This window comes from Biomphalaria glabrata, chromosome 15 (assembly GCF_947242115.1).
Source record: "Biomphalaria glabrata chromosome 15, xgBioGlab47.1, whole genome shotgun sequence".
NCBI lineage: Eukaryota > Metazoa > Mollusca > Gastropoda > Planorbidae > Biomphalaria > Biomphalaria glabrata.
In genome coordinates this window covers 19,735,634-19,755,814 of record NC_074725.1, presented here as the reverse complement: position 1 = coordinate 19,755,814, position 20,181 = coordinate 19,735,634, and the positions used below count along the sequence as shown (strand labels likewise).

General features: G+C 36.4%; 1 protein-coding gene across 1 annotated transcript in view; it reads right to left on the bottom strand.

The window, feature by feature from the left end:
* Positions 1–7,527: 7,527 nt before the first annotated feature.
* The window catches only part of LOC106069544 (uncharacterized), a 104,066-nt gene continuing 91,412 nt past the window's right edge, over positions 7,528–20,181 (bottom strand). Inside the window, exon 3 of the mRNA XM_056012304.1 lies at positions 7,528–17,393. Within this exon, the coding sequence (XP_055868279.1) occupies positions 16,963–17,393 (431 nt within the window). The 3' untranslated portion in view covers positions 7,528–16,962. The remainder of the gene's footprint in view (positions 17,394–20,181) is intronic.

The window sequence follows — 20,181 nt, the reverse complement described above, 5'->3', positions numbered from 1 at the left end:
AATTTATTTGTAGCAATCACAGCTTGTTAACAGAATTATTTAAATATATATATAATTAAAACCTGCTATTGATATTTTAACCGATCTTTATATTATGTCATTCACCTGCTAGCCGATCGGGTGGTGGTGGTGGGGGGGGGGCGAATACTGCCCTTCCCACCTAAACCCTTTGAGTATGCTCTAAATTAAATTCTTATATCGAGTCGCCCCATCCCCTATTCTGTAATGCCAAATGCAATCATTATATAGCAGAAAATATAAAAAGGAGCGAGGATTAACGTTTTCACTTTACCGCCCTCTCCCCTTTCCAGACGAAAACATGACGCTTTTAAACAGAATAGTCAAAGCTATTTTAAGAAATACTTTGTTTTGGAAAATGTATAATTTATACGAAATTTTTCATTATTAGAGTAACAATTGAGATGAGTTATTAACCCATATATTATTTTCCTAGTCACCTTTTTCCAATCTTTACTCTAACTGATATTATTCTATTGTATAAAAAAATTCACAATATATTCTTAAATCCAAAACAGTTCACACTTACTAGATCTACATTAAAGCTACACTAACACCTCAACAAGAAAGTATGTAAACCTACAAAAAAAAAAAAAAAAAAACACCAGTCATAAATTAAGAATTGGAACTTATTATTACATTTTTATTAAATGAAAGCTGACAATGCTGTTTTTTTTTTTTTTTTTTGCTAGTTGGATTGGCGTTTTCCCATAGACATAAATAAATATAGACTGGCCGATTAAAAAGTTTTATGAAACGAAAATTTGTGACTTGCAATTCTGTGTACTTTATTATACAGCATTTATGAGCAGTATAAAAGTTAAGTATTCATATCTATTTCAGCCATAATCTATATATTGTAAATAAGGAGGCAGTGTAGTTTTGTTTAATCTCTAAGAATGAAGATCATGCAATTTTTCATAATTCGGAAATCAGAATACAATAGATATACATGTTTTCAAGTTACATGAAGTTACTTCCTTCGGCCAGTCTATATTTATTTATGTCTATGCGTTTTCCATATTGAATGACACCCAGAAATGACAATTTTGTCTATTTTTAAGGAGATTTTCATCCGTTTTTAGAAGATTTTAATAATTTCATGGGATTTTCATGACTTTTTCGTATATTTTACAATTTCGGGAGAATTCCAGAAACCGTTTAATATTAAGTTAAATTGGTTTATTTTAATAATTTACACCTAGAATTCGCGCGGGGCCTATGAAAGTGCGGGGCCCACTGTGGCCGCATAGGTTGCAGTGGCCTAAGACCGGCCCTGCTAGCCCCTTGGTCACAGATCGAGGTGCACAGATTGAACCCACCCAGTAGCGCCACCATCTGCCTACTGTCTTTCTGTAAATAAATCTGTTGAGCAGAAGAGAGAGGTCCCAGTACCATCCCTGACCTGACCTAGTGCCTGACTACCTGCCCACAGAAAGCTGGTGTGTCGAGAGGTGGGATCTCGCTCCCTCCTGCTTACATAGGGATTGCTTTTATTATCAGAAAAGTTGTTTTATTTGAAAAATTTGTCACAATACGTCAATTCAAGTCACACGATGGAAGTGGAACCTGGGCAAAGGGTTGCAAAGAATCTCGAAAACGATTTTTTCCCAGAAATTTGACAGTGGATATATATCGGTGGTCAGGTTGCGAATCTGCCAAAACCGGTTCGTAGTGAATGCCAAGGAGGTTAAGGGAACCTGTGTAGGACCTACGAAACTTCATTCGAATCCGTAGGATAGTTAAATGAGATCTCTTGAAAAATCAGTAAGTCAGTGGTATTTTTCGCTTTTAATATATATTGTAATAAAAAAAATGATAGTGAATGGTTAGGTGTATAGAGATTTTCATACATGGCGAGAAAACAAACTAAAAATAGCCAGCTTGTTGGTGTATCCGGTGTTCAAACTAAAGGTAGTGTTGATAAGACATAGTTTATTTTTAAAGCTACACGGGTCTGTCAAGGGTAATGTCATTTTAGCACTGCAGAATCAAAATTTTAACTCTCATATTGTAACTTTGATTGAGTTGGCAATTTTTAAAGTTCCATTTAACGTCCTTGACATTGTTTAGTTTTATCGAGAAAATCTACACTACACTTCTGCTCATTGAACCATAATCTCGAGGTAAAGGTCATGCTAATATAGCACACTGCACTCCATAACGAAATAGGACGTTCAAAAGCACTTTAAGGTTTCGAGGAGTTAACGTGACAGACGGAAAGGCGCACTGCACAAAACTATAGCTGCATTTCGCCTTTCGGGGTTCGTTTTAAAACAACACCCACAGCAATTGATTTTATCCTCCTCACGCCCCCCCCCCGGTGTGAAACCCACGTAAGAAAATAGGCCAGGGAAAGACAAATCTCAGTTCCGGCTTGGTCAAAGATGTGAGTGTCAGATTGTCTACCCTTTGTTACTGGCCCTTGATGAATGCACATGGCCCCAGCCGTTATTTATTCTAAGTTAATAAACTGGATTGATTGTATTGACTTAGGCTCAGATCGCCAGGGACGCCAAGTCGGACTCGTAATACTTTGTCACAAGTCCATGCCAAGATATGGCGTTCATTATATTAGTTGATAATATTAATATGTCACACAGGCCCAATACTACGAAGTGGTGCATTCACCATTTTTTTGTCAGAAATTGTCTGAAAGCAGAAGACTCTATCCGTGCAGTGGCGTAGCAAGGGTGCCAGGCGCACGGGGCAGCAGACCTATTGGAGTCACCCCCATCACACAATCCTAAGAAAAAAAAAAGGTAAAGTAGCCGAGCCACCTTGCGGTCTATGAGTCAGAAGATGTAAAGGTCCATTTCAGACCTTGCGGTCTATGAGTCAGAAGATGTAAAGGTCCATTTCAGACCTTGCGATCTATGAGTCAGAAGATGTAAAGGTCCATTTCAGACCTTGCGGTCTATGAGTCAGAAGATGTAAAGGTCCATTTCAGACCTTGCGGTCTATGAGTCAGAAGATGTAAAGGTCCATTTCAGACCTTGCGATCTATGAGTCAGAAGATGTAAAGGTCCATTTCAGACCTTGCGATCTATGAGTCAGAAGATGTAAAGGTCCATTTCAGACCTTGCGGTCTATGAGTCAGAAGATGTAAAGGTCCATTTCAGACCTTGCGGTCTATGAGTCAGAAGATGTAAAGGTCCATTTCAGACCTTGCGATCTATGAGTCAGAAGATGTAAAGGTCCATTTCAGACCTTGCGATCTATGAGTCAGAAGATGTAAAGGTCCATTTCAGACCTTGCGATCTATGAGTCAGAAGATGTAAAGGTCATTATTTCAATGACTGGCGATTAACGAGGGTGTCATGTGGCCAGCACAACGACCAACCGCCTTTACTTCTCCTTACTTGCCAGGTACCGGGTACCTATTAGAGTTGGGAGTCAGAGAATCAGGGACATCGGAAAAATCCCGAATTAAAAAAAACCCACAGCCTGCCTGGAGGCGCGGTAGCTGAGTGGTAAATCAAGGATTCCTGGTTCAAATCCTGGTGAATACTGGGAGTTTTCAATTTCGGTATTTTAGGGCGCATCCGAATCCACCCAGCTTTAATGGGTACCTGCCATTAGTTGGGGAAAAGTAAAGGCGGTTGGTCGTTGTGCTGGCCATTGAAATATCAGATAAGCGATCATGAGAGAAATGATGGAGAAAGAAAGAAAGAAATATGAGATAAGCGATCATGAGAGAAATGATGGAGAAAGAAAGAAAGAAATATGGGAAACAGTGGCGTAGCTAGTGATTAGGCTGCCCTAGGGGTTCCGCATTTTGTCATTCGACATGGTCACATGAGATAATGGCGTAATATTTAATATAAAAACACATTTCGGACACTCATTTGGGTGGGATTGGAACCCTTCCCCCACCCTAGCTACCCACTAAGGAGGAAAGAGGAAAAGTAAAAAAAAAAAAAGAGAGAGAGGTAGAGTGGAGGAGTGAGGAAGATAGAAAAAAAATGCCTTAAAAATGCTAGACGAAAGGCGAGAAAGAAAATCATATAAACATTGAGATAGTTTAAGAGGCAAGAGGGAGGGAGGGAAATGGAGAGAAAAAGAGGGAGGAAGACAGAGAGAACGGGAGAGAGAGAGAGGGAGTCAGAGAGAAAGAGAGGGAGAATGACTGCCTCCGTCTAAGACGTTAGTGAATATTAAGGATAATGCAAAAATCAATGGCGTCTGTCTTTTCCCTTAAGCTGTTCTTCTCGTCCTTTTACATTAAGTCCTGGCTCTGTCCTCAGACCTGGCTCTGTCCTCTCCTATCTGTTCAAGCCCTTCCTTAATGCTGTCTTCAATTAACCTGCACAGTTCTTTTGGTTCCTTTAGCTCTGTTCGTTTGAAGTCGTAGCCAAGTTCATGCAGACATAGCTGTTTAATTTGACACAATGTTTTTGGCGTTTACATATAAATTAGTTGACTTCTTATTTACAAAGTTTGAATAAAAAAAAAGTAATACAAAAATGACAACAACAACAAAAAACAACAACAAAGATAACAAAATATTTTTACCAATTGTTTTTGTTTAACCCAATTTCATGCTTTTAGCTTTCTCAATACGCAGTGATCCTATCACTTGTCTGGACCAGTTGGTAAAGGGGTGGGGGAAGAAAGTAGGGGGGTATCTGTATGAATGTTACCGTGATCGCTTTTTAAATACATTTATAAAAAAAAAAGTTGAAACACCTGAATTCGAACTCTATGGCTTAAGCCTCCTCAAGCCAACACACTAACCACTTTGCCCTTGTTCGATATTAAAACAAAATAACTAATTACCGATAACAATTTAACAAACTGGTTATTTTAAAAAATTGATCCTTTTTTTTTGTTGTCAAGTAAAAAATAATAATATTGCATAAGTTCATCTTGATCCGAGATGGTTGTGGGAGAAATAACGTGTACAAACTTTTTACCAGTCAGACGCTTTGTAAAAATAACTATCTTTCAATGGCACCATCTTAATCAGGGGCCCTAGCGCAATGATTGGTCTCGAATGAACCCCTTTCCCGCTAGAGCTGCTTGTCTATTTTAGATTAGAGATTAGATGCAAGTAGCTGTTTTGAAATTTATATCGGCTTTAGTATTTAATACTCAAATTTTTATTTTGGAGTGTGGAAGTCTAATAAGAAGCTTTTGCGAAATGACAGCTTTGTGAATGTAGCGATAGTTGGACAGTTTTAAATATTGCTTCATGTTGAAGATTAGGTCTAAATATAGAATAAGTTACCTTTATTCTACTTCGGTCTCTAATGACCTAAAAAATTGCATTGGTTCAGGAACAAAAGTCAGATTATTTGCAGACGATTGCATAATATATAGAACAATAAAAAAAAACACAATATACTGACATTTTACAAAGAGACTTAGAAGAATTACAGAAATTGGAATCAAATTGGAGTGTGTCTTCCACCCAGAAAAAAATGCCCACTATTAAGAGTAACAAAAAAACAAACAAAAAAAAAACCCTACTTATTTTATTCATGGTAAACCTGTTACAAAGAACTAAAAAATCAAGATGTCTAGGTGCAATAATAAATGAAAAAATCAATATGGAATCTTCATATTGATGGAATTATTTAAAAATTAAACAAAACAATAGGCACTAAAAGAAATGTTTATAAATAAAATAAGAACATACAACTAAAATGCTATTTAACCTTTTAGTTAGGCCAACATTAGAATATGCATCCTCTTTTTTGGGATCCCGCAACTTAAGAAAAAATATAGAAAATAGAACAAATACAAAATAGAGCAGTGAGATTGAACGAATAGTCAAATTTGATTAGAGTAACACCATTAGTAAAATAACTTAACTTAGAGACACTTTAGGACAGAAGAACAATAAGTAAAGTAGCTATAAAACACTGAATCATAATTTACAAATAGAAAAACAAAACCTAAGGAAATACTCAGAGAGAAAAAATGTTATAGGCACATATCTTATTTCATACGCTAGAACAAATTAGTACAAATTCATGCAAGTGCTCCTTCTTCTTTAGTGCACTGACGGATACAGGGAGGGGGGGGGGCGGTAGGGACGATCGCTTACAGCGCTCCCCCCAGACCCCTTACTGTCAAGAGAAAGACATCAACAGGAATGTTTTTTTTTTGCGAAGTGAAACATTCACGTCCACATGTAAAGCAGGTGAAAGGGGGGGGGGGTATTTCCTTTGGTGGTAGAGTAAACAGGTTGTTATCGCCGGAAGTGGTAATGGTTTAAGCCCATCAATACCTATAAAATGCTTCCAATGGCACTTCTCATATAGCCTCTGACAACCAAACTCTGGCCTTCACGTGTGGTTCAGATATTGAGCCCGACGGAACGGTTACCATTGACAGGAGAAAGGGCAAAGGCGAGCAACTGGCGCCTAAACAAGTAAGCTTTGGGCAGGAGGGGCTCGTTAGTCTTGGTTGGCTATCCATCTAGGAGAAGGAGGGGCTCGTTAGTCTTGGTTGGCTACCCATCTAGGAGAAGGAGGGGCTCGTTAGTCTTGGTTGGCTATCCATCTAGGAGAAGGAGGGGCTCGTTAGTCTTGGTTGGCTACCCATCTAGGAGAAGGAGGGGCTCGTTAGTCTTGGTTGGCTACCCATCTAGGAGAAGGAGGGGTTCGTTAGTCTTGGTTGGCTACCCATCTAGGAGAAGGAGGGGTTCGTTAGTCTTGGTTGGCTACCCATCTAGGAGAAGGAGGGGCTCGTTAGTCTTGGTTGGCTACCCATCTAGGAGAAGGAGGGGCTCGTTAGTCTTGGTTGGCTACCCATCTAGGAGAAGGAGGGGCTCGTTAGTCTTGGTTGGCTACCCATCTAGGAGAAGGAGGGGCTCGTTAGTCTTGGTTGGCTACCCATCTAGGAGAAGGAAAACTCTGAATCCAAACCAGCACGGCTATACCCAAACACGAGAAAGGCTTCGGGAGACAACCCTGAGGAAAAATCAGGAGAGGGTGACCCTAAGGCAGACTGTGGCACACAGTGATGAAGCCTGGCAGACCCTGCAGCGCTAATGATCCCAAACTGTCTCGGATATTTCGTTCCTTTGGTCACATCAGCTGCGTGGAGAAGGTGGAACTGCTGTGTGGGCGACATCGTTCCGACTATAAACAAAGCCCAGGCTTTCATCTTGCTTGTTCTATGAGATAAACAATAGTCGCCCTACGACTGAAGGAGGTCAACAATTATAATAAGAGTAAGCAGCCATTTTTTCGTTTTTTTTTTCTTTAAGAGCTCAGGTCATTGTCTTTCTTTCTTAGTCGCAACTCTCTCCACAAAGTTCTGTTCTGCTCTACGTTTTTTTCAGTAGTCGGCCCCTATGTCTACTGCTTGAGATCCCGTCTATTCATATCCACATATATGTGGAGAAGCCAAACACACAAAGAAACAAACAAAGTCAAAATAAAAACAAGATTTCTTTTTTTTTTCCCATTAATTTAGTTTTATTTTTATAATAATGCGTCTAGCTGAAACCAATCCATTGGAGGTGTAGACATGAACAGCATCACAGTTCTGCCTTGCTTTTGTTTTGTTTATATCTAAACATGAGCTTGAACATTTTGAACACACTTCTGTAGCAGTCGGGGGAGGGGGCGATTGAGAGAACTGTATTCATTTGTTACATTAGCAGACTAGAATATGTTAGCAGAGCTAAATAAAAAAAAAACAACAACAACAGAATCATTGTAAAAAATAAATATCACAAAACAAATACACACTGACTGACGTCGGTTTATTTACAAGTCACCATTTGGATTCTATCATTAAGGCTATTTATTCATATATCATCCATACGTGACACACAAGTTTGCCTAGTATATAAATATGTCTAAATGATCATATAAACATCATTAGCAAAACATAACTAACACCATATATGCTTAGTACTCATTGCTTATGTCATTTCCAGGGCCGGATTTATCTACAGACAACTTAAGCTATAGGACCCCCAAGAAATATTTAGGACATATATGTAGTATCAGGAAATGTAATGGGCCTCAAAAAAGGGCCCCAAAGCCTGTGGTTTTTTCAAGTCTGAAACGGCTCATTTCGAACATCATTTTAATAGCCCAAATCTTCATCTACAATCATTGCTATTTTGCATCTTTTTTTCAATTTTTTGAGTCTATAGACTAAAGACTATCAGGAATCCGATTTGTTATGTTTCACCGTTCCAATAGAAGATTTTTTGAAAATCGACATCAAAACTCCAAAATCACTTAAAGATGAAAAATTCCATGACTAAAAAAAAAAGTTACGAATGACTACAAAACATAAATGTTTCTCTGGGAATGGACAACCATTGGAAGTTATTTATACATTTAAACATTTAAACAACCACAATAATATTTCTAGCACCAAAAAAATGATTACTGCATTAACACTCTTATAACTTTGAATCACAATCTAAATTAGAAATTTAACAATGCTTTAAATTAACAAGAGAAATCAACATAGTTTTAAAAATTTCTTAAGAAAATGACTATATTAAAACTTAAATTTAACATTACCGAAACTTCATCCGTAGTTCACTGATATTCTTGCAAAAAAAAAAAAACCTATACTGTTTTTAATATGACAAACTCAAAAGCTCTGCATATTGCAAAGTCTCTTCTTTGTTTTTTTGCGGGGGGGGGTGGGGGGGTCCTCGTTATTACAAATAGCATCACAATGACAACATACCTCATTTACATCTTAAAATGATATTATTTAATCACATTGGTAAATGTACTATTTTCCTAGCATATTTGTTATTGGAATAAAAAAAAAATATGTGAGTGGGGAGTGTTCATTTTTGCAGAACATCTGGAAGAAACCGGAAACATTAACCAGACATTAGAAACAAGAATGGAGTTTAATGGGTACCCGAGATGGAAACCAAAAAAAAAAAAAAAAAACGTACAAAATTAGAATTGTCCAATGTCTATTATCACGAAACAATATTTCAACTGAAAAAGTTTTTTTTTTTTGTCTTTTATTTGCTGCATGAACATAAACCAGAATAATTGCATGAACAAGTTCATCATCAACATAAAGATTGCACAGCTTGACTCTCTAAAACGTATATCAGTTGAACATTCTACTCTAACGGATCGTTCTTCCTTTATATCAAGATACTTATATATAAGAAAAACACATTTGTTTCCTTTGTTTTGTTTTTAAAGGAACATAAACAAAAAAAAAATAAGCTTCCGAATAGCTTTTAAAACATGGGTGTGGGAGAATTCAATATTAGCTCTTATGAATACCTTAATATGTAGAGAAAAATATGTTGTTGTTTTTTTCAGAGTTATAAGCTGCCTTGCGAATATTGATCATTGAGTTTTCTCAGTACATATTGTCATAACACGTGGCTACCCGTAATAGAAAGTCAGTTGAAAAGATGCATACTACGTAGTCTGATTGCAGCTGTCACAGATGTGTGATTCCCTTAAAGAGTTACAGAAGCTCAATCTTAAACAGAAGAAGACTCGGTAGATTGCATACATTAACATAAATATATTATATGCTTCAGTGCGTCGACTGCAGATCTATGAAGTCCTGTGTTTTTGTTTTATTTTATTATATTTTTTGTTGTCGTGCCTGTTGACACAGTGACAAGATACAAATAACATAATCATGTACAAAAGAACAAAGGCAGATAACTTTAGTGTTCTCCCTAAAATGTGTTAATGTGGTTATCTTTTAACAGTGTACAGTTCGTCAGTTATGAGCAGAAATTTGCTTGGCATTACTTTATTTTGTTAGCTTCGAACCTGATTCTAGTAAGGTTTGTTCATTGTTGAAAATAAATGTTTTATTGCTGCACCCAAGATCAATCTTATGGAGAATTCGTAAAAAAAAAAAAAAAAAAAAAACTACACCAGCTGTTCTCAATCTTTTAAATTCTAGGGCCCTTTTTAAAAATTCCCAACTATGCGGCGACCCCCACCCGTTCATATCTTTAAAATCTATTACTCCGAAAGTCCTGGAATATGATTGAACTATTGAGATTAAGTCACGTTCTTTTAATAAAGTCTACATTTCGGTTAGACTACATTGGAGAGAACGGCCTCTAAAAGGTCTATCAAGAGATCCGGGTGTATTTTTATTTTGTAAGCCTACTTAGGAGGCCCGTGTGTCTTTATATTTATTGAGCTCTTTAAAAGCCATATTTCCCAAGCATTCTTTAAATATACGGGTATCTTTACTAATACTAATATCCAGGTTTTAATATATATATATTTTTTTTACTAGGCCTAAACTTTTTTTTTTATACATTCAATGTTTTAATCATTAATAGTAGGGCCTACTGTAATTTTACGAAATAGAGATGTTAATAAATCAGAAATTTTGAAAGTAAGAGAGTGAAAAAGAGAGAGAGAGAGGGATTTTTTTCTGAGGAAAAGAGATGGCAAGAGAAAAAAGAGCGAGAGAGAGAGAGAGAGAGTCAGGGAGTGAGAGAGAGAGAGAGAGAAATAGTAAAAACAGATAGAATATAACCTTATTTTCTTTGAGGTAAAGAGATGAGAGAGAGAGAGAGAGAGAGAGAGAGAGAGAGAGAGAAGGATACAATGAAACTTATTAAACTATTTATGCTTGACGTCATTAAAGAAAGAAGGCACTATGGGAAGCCTTATAAAAAAAAATAAACGGCGTTTAAATCGCTGACGTCAAGCAGAGCTAAGGCTTCCGGTACTAGCAACATCGCCGTGTATAGCCTTCTAATCCTCGGATCATCTCTATTCACCAAATGTTAGAGACATCTAGACATTACATCTCTCAAGTGTCATCGACAGACTATCACATGCTCCTTATATTTAGGTAGCATATTTAGGTAGCACATACGTAATCTAATGAATTAGATCCAAACAGTAGACAATGACCGAATCATCGCGAATGACAGCGTCTCTGTTCGCACTCTGATATTTTAATCTGTCAAGTATTTTGTTTCTGAGATATTTTACATCTATTTAGTCAGCACTCTCGCTGGTCAAAAGGAGGAACTCCTCAATACTGTGAAGCATGGCCGGCCTTGGGTAATTAGGGGCCTAGGCGAAGTGAATTTGGAGGCCCCGAATGAAAATAAAAAAAAGAAACAGATACAAAATAAAATTACGCAATTTAAAAAAAAACCTGGCCGTATATATTTAAATTGAAAAATAACTGAGATTCAATATCCGTAGAAGAGACAGACTTAGACTAGTAAACATAGAGTCCTAGTGGTCTACTATGTTTGAAATCTGATCCAAGTTTTTCTCGTCTTTTCTATTTTTTAAAATTTCTTTGTCCGTACTTTCCAAGGCGCCAGGCGGCTGCCTAGTTTGCCTACGCACGATGAATGGGTCGTTCAAAGAAAAGCCAGCTGGACAACGTAAAAGAATGGACTGGCCCTTCTCTTGATATCCTGCAAAGAACAGCTGCTGACCGGGAAAAGTGAAGGGATCTGGTTACGCGAACTAACCAGTACCCCTATGACGATAGTCAAGAGACAGATGATGATGCTTAAGGGAGATAAAGCAGGATTAAATCATCAATTCAGAATGTTCTAGACATTTGTTAATCACCCCTGTCTTCATACAAACTTTAATTGGTTGTTGGTGCGCCAGTTTTAAGGCTGAATGGTTATTAAGCGCTTGGCTTCAGAACCTGGGTCCTGGGTTCGAATCTCGGTAAAGACAGGGATTTTGAACATCGGGATCTTTAGGGCGCCCCTGAGGACTGAGCCCACCCAACTCTACATGGGTACCTGCCTTTAGTTGGGGAAAGTAAAGGCGTTCGTCTATGTGCTAGTCACATGACACCCTTCTCGTTAACCGTTGGCCAAAGAAACAGATGACCTTAACATCAGACCGCATGGTCTGAAAGGGTAAATTTACTTTGGAAAAAATCATTTCCTAACCTACGGAGTATAATTATTAAAACTATAAATAATAGAAACATGGAGACGGTGTCTTGTTTAATTAAATTAAATAATCTAGTGCTCTGTTTCATAGCGTTACTTAAGTAGGGGAGATTTGACATTGCCAACCGTGGCAACCATTGATGAATTAAATCACTCCCAACGTTAGAGAGTAAAGAAATTGAGTTTTAAAGACCCCATTATCTATAAGTCTGTCTATACATGAGATATAATATATATGTGTGACCAAATAAATTCTTTTTTTTTCTTCAATCGTTGAGTTTTTTATTTATTATTTAATTAATTTTTTTTAACCGCATTTCGACATTATCCGTAACTTCGTAGCTGTAAACGAAATGTTTTGATTATCTCCCTTGGTTAACAAAAATGATACATTTGTAATTTTAAAACGGTCAGTACAAATTGTTTTATTTTCCCAAGTAGAGATTGAGAGATTGTATATGACTTTGGAAATAAAAAGAATCACAGTTTATCCAAAGCCAGCGACTTCAAAGTGTGGACAAAGACAGACCTAGTACATTACATTGTAGTCTAAAATAGAAATACCTAGAAAACCTTTTACTATGTACAGCACGCCTCGTTTTGTTTTAAAAAAGTGACTACAATCGCAAGTGCATTCAGGTGCTTATCATAAAAAAGGAGGTATCATTTTGTGCTAGTAATTATTTGTACTTAATAATTAGTTAAATCTTAATGGAACGTATAAACGATATATGAATAAACATGCACACCTTTAGAATTAATAGCCTGCATGTAACGCCAGCAAAGGGATAAGTCGACATGTAGATTGAAATGAAAGGACTGATATTCATTGCCTGCTATTTCACTTGTCACACTGAGAACGGAAGTCGCAATGTCTTTGAAGTAAACAAGTATTGTAACAACAGTAGGTCTCGTGAAGTGTTATTTTCAAAGACACCTAACCATTGTAATGCCCTAAGTACCTTAAAGGATGTATAGACATCTGAGTAACGTAGTTATTGCAGTGCTCATTTTATTTGGTATTTTTAAATAAAAAATAGAAATAAAATTTATCGTATGTACATGTTAGTAATAAAATCTTGCTTAACTATATGTGTAAATAATGCTTGATTTTAGGTAAATATTATGATTAACTTTATGTAAATATCTAACCTGACTTTAAATAGTATCTTGTCTAACTATGTATTTTTATCTTGTTTGACATAATATAATAGCGTGCCTAACTTTATGATTTTAGGTAAACATTACGGTAGACTTTATGTCAATATCTAGCCTGACTATAAGCAGTATTTTGTCTAATTTTATGTAAATATCTTGCTTGACTTAATAACATGCCTAACTGTAGGTAAATATCTGGTTGACTTAATGCCATGCCTAACTGTATGTAAATATCTTGTTGACTTAATAACATGCCTAACTGTATGTAAATATCTTGGCTGACTTAATATCACGCCTAACTGTAGGTAAATATCTTGTTGATTTAATACCATGCCTAACTGTATGTAAATATCTTGGCTGACTTAATACCACGCCCAACTGTAGGTAAATATTTAATAACAGGCCTAACTGTATGTAAATATCTTGTCTTGACTTAATACCATGCCTAACTGTATGTAAATATCTTGGCTGACTGTTTGGGGCATGGCAATACAGATTTACATTGGCAGCCAAGTTGAAGAAGTGACTTGTTTTAGGGATTCAGTGTTATATTTGAATCTCCTGGCGGTGTACATCTGTTCATGTAGAGAGATATTATAACGATCTGTATTATTTGACTATTTCCCAAATGAATGCAGATAAACTTTGAATGTTTTTTCAGTGGAGTAAAAATAGTAGCAAGAAAACAAAATGTGAATTATGAAAAAAAATAATAATTTCAAGATCTAGTAATACAATTTATTTGCAGCCTATTCAATGGAAACATGGTGACTAGCTAATTAGTTATTCTGACAAAATCAATTTCAAAAAATTCTTTTTAAATGATATAGTTATACACATTAAAAAAAATACACCATTTGTCTGTAATATGTTCAGGTCACATCTTGTCTATACTATTTCATAAACAACGACTTTACACTCGGATTTAGTATTCAGCATTTTGAAGGATATATCAAACAATCCTAGAAGACACCAAGACAAGCCGACCTACATTTCCACAATAAAAAATAAATAAATAAAAAAAAAAATAATTAAAAAAAAAACACTTTGACAGACACACTCTCGAACAGCTTTCCCATTCTCTCAATCATTCCTCAATCTTATACTGCCACAATCATCTAGTCATTAATAATAATAATAATATTATATAAAAAAAATCCAGCAAGTTTTCAAGTATCACAATAATAACAATAATAATGATAATAATAATTATAATATATGTATAGAAACCAGCCGGCTGTACAATGTGGAAGATTAGAAACGAAAAAAAAACCCAAATAGAAACCAATAGTTCGAAACAATACAATGACTATAATCAACAGAGAGTTTATAGTATAGCAACTGTTATACAAACCTCCTATATGTAAGTAAACTCAGAGGTCTATTTCGAGGCATGTATACAATTATATATACCAGGTATTTACTATGCTAGAAGGGACAAACACGTCAGGCTGATCCAGACTTTGTCAGTATGTATGATGTATATACAGTATGTTGTTTAGTATGAGTTTAGCTTCGGGAGAAAAGAGAGACTTTTTAACAACGTAATATGGAGCTAAGCTACTGACCTTATACATGTATACAAATATTAGGATGGTCCGGAAAAAAAATCTAGCTAGATTTTAATGTATGTTTTGCTTATTTTGTATGCCTTATATTTATATAACAGAGGCGTCGTATCAGGGCCATGAACATTGTACGATAGGCTGACGGGGACAAAAGATTCTCATTATTGTGCTCCCCCCCCCCTCCCAGGACGCAGGGGGCTTGGACGGTTGCCCCCACTCGCCACCCCATCAGGCCACTTCTCTGTATAATTAATCACCATTTTTTTTTTAAATAAATATTCTGTTCTTCTTTTAGGGCTCATTGTAGAAGGTAGGATATATTCATTTGAATTTCAATGCTGCCTTTGCGGTTTAAATACAAATGGACCTCATTCACCAGTCGTAAACAAACAACATTTAGCCACAGCGAAAAAAACTGTCACTTGACAACCTGTGTGTATAACGTAATTTGTATAGAAGAGATAGAGAATCACGTGGTTAAATTTTGTTTGTTTACGATTGGTGAATGAGGTCCATTGTTAAGAAGATATTGTTTCAATGGGAAACGGACTACGAATATTTGCTTCTATATGCAAGTGACTAGTTGTTATTCATTTGCCTTGCTTGATATTTATTTATAGTTCTAGAGACGAGGAAGAAGTAGGTCAATATCTACAGATGCCAGGTACTTTATTGTCATTCGTTAGACTAAAAAAAAACACTACATTAATTTATTTAACTTCCCTTGTTAAAAAAAAAATTCAAATAAATGTAAATTGACATATAGAATGGCAGTCATAAAGCCCAGAATGCCATGAGACCATGGGCTTTTTGTTTGTTAAACAGATGTAAATTGACATCTAGAATGGCAGATCATAAAGCCCAGAATGCCTTAATGGGCTTTTTGTTTTTTCCGCAATGTCTTTAGCTTCTGGGACACGATGACTGAAAGCTAAGGCTCTTGGCATACACCGAGGAGTCACAGGTTCGAATCACTCTAAAGAATGGATTTTTGAACTTCGCGATTAATAGGACGCTCCTAAATCTACCCACCTTTAATTAGTAACTGACAAAGAAACATCTACCCCAGGGATCGCAAGGTATGAAAAGGGGAATTCTAGCCATGAACTTTGTTTGCCCTTCTTAAGAAGAGTGGGTATTCAGAAGGTTAGATTGGATAAATTGGACCAGTGCTTCCCAAACTGTGTTCCTCGTAACCCTAGTGTTCCTCGAGGCCTTAATGGGGGTTCCACGAACTACTGAAATAATTAACTAGTAGGCCACCACGTGAATTAATCTATCTCAAAAATAAGCAAAGTTTTCCGCTAACTACTCAGAATGTGCTAAGTGTTCCGTTAAGGAAAAAATTTTGGGAAACATTGACTTAGACCAATCCCCTTATAATCTTTCTATCCTTCTAATCCATAAAGACTGGTATTTGAACTTAAAAAGAGTTTGCCAGATTTTGAGCTTTTGGCGCCAAAATAAAAATAAAAATCCAGGATTATCCTGTTTAATATTTGACTAGCCTTAAATTTAAAAGTACCTTAATTTCATTGGCTGATTCCTACTATAAGGTTCCATGGTAAAGTTATTCACATTAATTTCCACTCTTCTTACATTAAAATTGTTATTTGATTGTACAATGCTGAAAGATGCACTAAAACTATTACATGACTTTAAAAATGTATAAAAGTTGATCAATAGTCTATACACCGGATACACCCAAATACTTTACTATTTTTGGATTTAATTCTAATAAAAAATTGTTACAAGAATTTAAAATTCAATTTTTAAAGGGACATAATGTGATCAAAAGTATAACAAAATTATAGGTTTAAATTATCTCCTATTTTTTTTTTTTTACAGGCCATCCTAATTATGTACATAGATTGAACAAATATTTCTACAGGTCAGCAACTTAATAATAAGTAAATATTATATGGTATGGTTTCAGCCCCGAAGAGAATAGACAATAAAAATATAAATATATGAAACTATTTTTAAAAAAAATGGACTAACTGATCAGTGGTGACATTACAAGATGACCTGCTTATTAAGTAGGAGAAAATTGCGGCAAGAACACTGGTAGATTATTGAGGTCAGCCCACTCTTAAGGGGTCTGGGTTCAATGCTTTAGCCCTTTCACAGGGGACACTGTATATTGAACACCTGGTCACAGACTCGACTGTTGAAATTTTCGTCATTGTCCCTTTTAAAAAAAATAAATCTTGGTGCGTGTGTGGTAAACATTCATAGGCGTAGAGAGGAGATGGAGGCAGGGGCGATGCCATGATTTAGAAATGAAGAGGATATATATGGGGAGAGGGGGGCAGTTGGAGATGGCTCTAGGAAGAAGAATGAATACTACGTCAGCTCTGTAATGAGGTACCGGAAATGAGAAAACGATAAAAACAATGTCAAGAAGAGCCGTAGAAGGGCGTCCCCTAAGAGGGGAGAGCTGTGCGTTCGGTGGCGGGTCCACGGCGTGGCCGAGGCGCCCGAGCTTCTGCCGGCGGACGTGGCATTCTGCCCATGGAGGCTGCTGTTGGATGGTTTGGCGCTGCGAATGATGGAGGTTGTGGTGGAGGCGCCCGTGGTGATGGCCTCGTCGGTGACAGGGGCGGCGGTGAATGTCTCATTGGGACTTTTGCAGTCCGTGCGCAATGAACAGGAAGAGTTGGGCAGAAGGAAACTATTGCAGTACCGTTTCTCTAACTCCTCAGTTCCCCACCAGAGATGGCACGGCCGGTAACAGTCTTTGTCCAAATAGATATTGGGAAGATTCATATGATGGTCTGTGGAAGAGAAGAAAACAAAGCCCAGTGTTATTCAGAAATGTGTAACATTGAAAGTGATAAGACATTGGTGCAAAAAGCACTACTGTTATAGGACATTGGTGCACGAAACAGGGTTGCTGTAGGACATTGGTGCACAAAACAGTGTTGCTATAAGACATTGTTGCAGAAAACAGGGTTTCTATAGAACATTGGTACACAAAACAGGGTTGCTATAGAACATTGGTACACAAAACAGTGTTGCTATAGGACATTGGTACACAAAACAGTGTTGCTATAGGACATTGGTACACAAAACAGTGTTGCTATAGGACATTGGTACACAAAACAGTGTTGCTATAGGACATTAGTTCACTTAACAGTTTTTTTTTATAAGACATTCGTACACATAAAAAATAGACCATTATAAAAGTAGTGTATATAGCCTCATCATTTCTTCAAATCGCTTTTCTTTTATCTCTTATTCTCTTTTATATCTTCAAGAAAGTAAAAAGCATCATACAATGTATTTCAGTTCCAGAAGAAATCCACTATTCCCTGTTTTCATAATTAGAAAAGATTCATCTATAATATTTCAGATTTTGAATGTTGTTACTTTGTTTTTTCGTATTTAAACAATTGAGCATGTTATCAGCCATCCAGGAAGTACTGGCCCCTGCTCTCTGATGTGAATTATTTATATTGGAGCAGCGTCTTCCATGCGATGTCTTCTGCATTATTTGCCACCACGACGGGAGAAATGAAGATAAATTTATTAGAAGTGCCGGAAAGAAAGGAATTCCAAACTTCTCGAGGTCAGCGGAATAAAAATTTCCTCCTCCTCGTAGACAAGAAGGCCAGTGTCAATTCTTACATGCGTCATAGCTGTAAACATTTTTTTTTTGACATCGGTAAACATATTCGATTTGAATTTGCATTTGAAATTTCTTGGCTTAACGGCTGAACTTCATGAAATATTGTTGTATTTATATTGACATCGAAGATATAAAAAATATGTCTTAATTTTTTTTTCTCTTTATCATTGTTGGTATTTAACTTAGTTTAGCCTTGCGATCTAGACATTAGGCAGTAGTTGGTCGCAAACATCAAAACTATGACAGAAATATTGAGTTACTAAGACCTAAGACAGGCGCAGTAGAAACAGTATTAGACTTTCCCACCCCTGGATAGATAGGAGTTCTATATGTAGATCTCAAGTAGGTCTACGTAGCCCCGTAAAATACTGTGATTTTATCTTTATCTTCCTTATTTTTATATTATTCTTGTATTAATTATCTTTTCAGTAAATCTAATGGCTAGTGTTATAAATCTTTTCAGTAAATCTAATGGCCAGTGTTATAAATCTTTTCGGTAAATCTAATGGCCAGTGTTATAAATCTTTTCAGTAAATCTAATGACCAGTGTTATAAATCTTTTCAGTAAATCTAATGGTCAGTGTTATACAATCTTTTCAGTAAATCTAATGGTCAGTGTTATACAATCTTTTTAGTGAATCTAATGATCAGTGTTATACAATCTTTTCTGTGAATCTAATGGTCAGTGTTAAACAATCTTTTCTGTGAATCTAATGGTCAGTGTTATACTATCTTTTCTGTGAATCTAATGGTCAGTGTTATACTATCTTTTCTGTGAATCTAATGGTCAGTGTTATACAATCTTTTCAGTAAATCTAATGGCCAGTGTTATACAATCTTTTCAGTGAATCTAATGTCAGGGTTATACAATCTTTTCAGTGAATCTAATGGCCAGTGTTACGCAATCTTTTCAGTAAATCTCATGGTCAGTGCTGTACAATCTTTTCTGTGAATCTAATGGTCAATGCTATACAATCCTAATGTCATCGAGTCTAAAGGTCAGGGTTATAAAATGTATTTATTATCAGTGAATCTAATTGACTGTGTTATATAATCTTATCGTGTCCAAACTTGACCCCAATCTTTTCAAGCTGGTGTGACTTTAACTTCCTTCTATTCCAAGTTTGTGTTTCAACCATTTTAACGTAAGAACTGGTAGACAGAAATATGAATGAATTTTACTTTCAGAATACAGGATAGTAAAGGACACTGAACTTTATACAGGATAGTAGAGGACACTGAACTGTATACAGGATAGTAGAGGACACTGAACTGTATACAGGATAGTAGAGGACACTGAACTTTATACAGAATAGTACAGGACACTGAACTGTATACAGGATAGTAGAGGACACTGAACTTTATACAGGATAGTAGAGGACACTGAACTGTATACAGGATAGTAGAGGACACTGAACTGTATACAGGATAGTAGAGGACACTGAACTGTATACAGGATAGTAGAGGACACTGAACTTTATACAGAATAGTACAGGACACTGAACTGTATACAGGATAGTAGAGGACACTGAACTTTATACAGGATAGTAGAGGACACTGAACTGTATACAGGATAGTAGAGGACACTGAACTTTATACAGGATAGTAGAGGACACTGAACTGTATACAGGATAGTAGAGGACACTGAACTTTATACAGGATAGTAGAGGACACTGAACAGTATACAGGATAGTAGAGGACACTGAACTTTATACAGGATAGTAGAGGACACTGAACTGTATACAGGATAGTAGAGGACACTGAGCTTTATACAGAATAGTACAGGACACTGAACTGTATACGGGATAGTAGAGGACACTGAACTTTATACAGGATAGTAGAGGACACTGAACTGTATACAGGATAGTAGAGGACACTGAACTTTATACAGGATAGTAGAGGACACTGAACTGTATACAGGATAGTAGAGGACA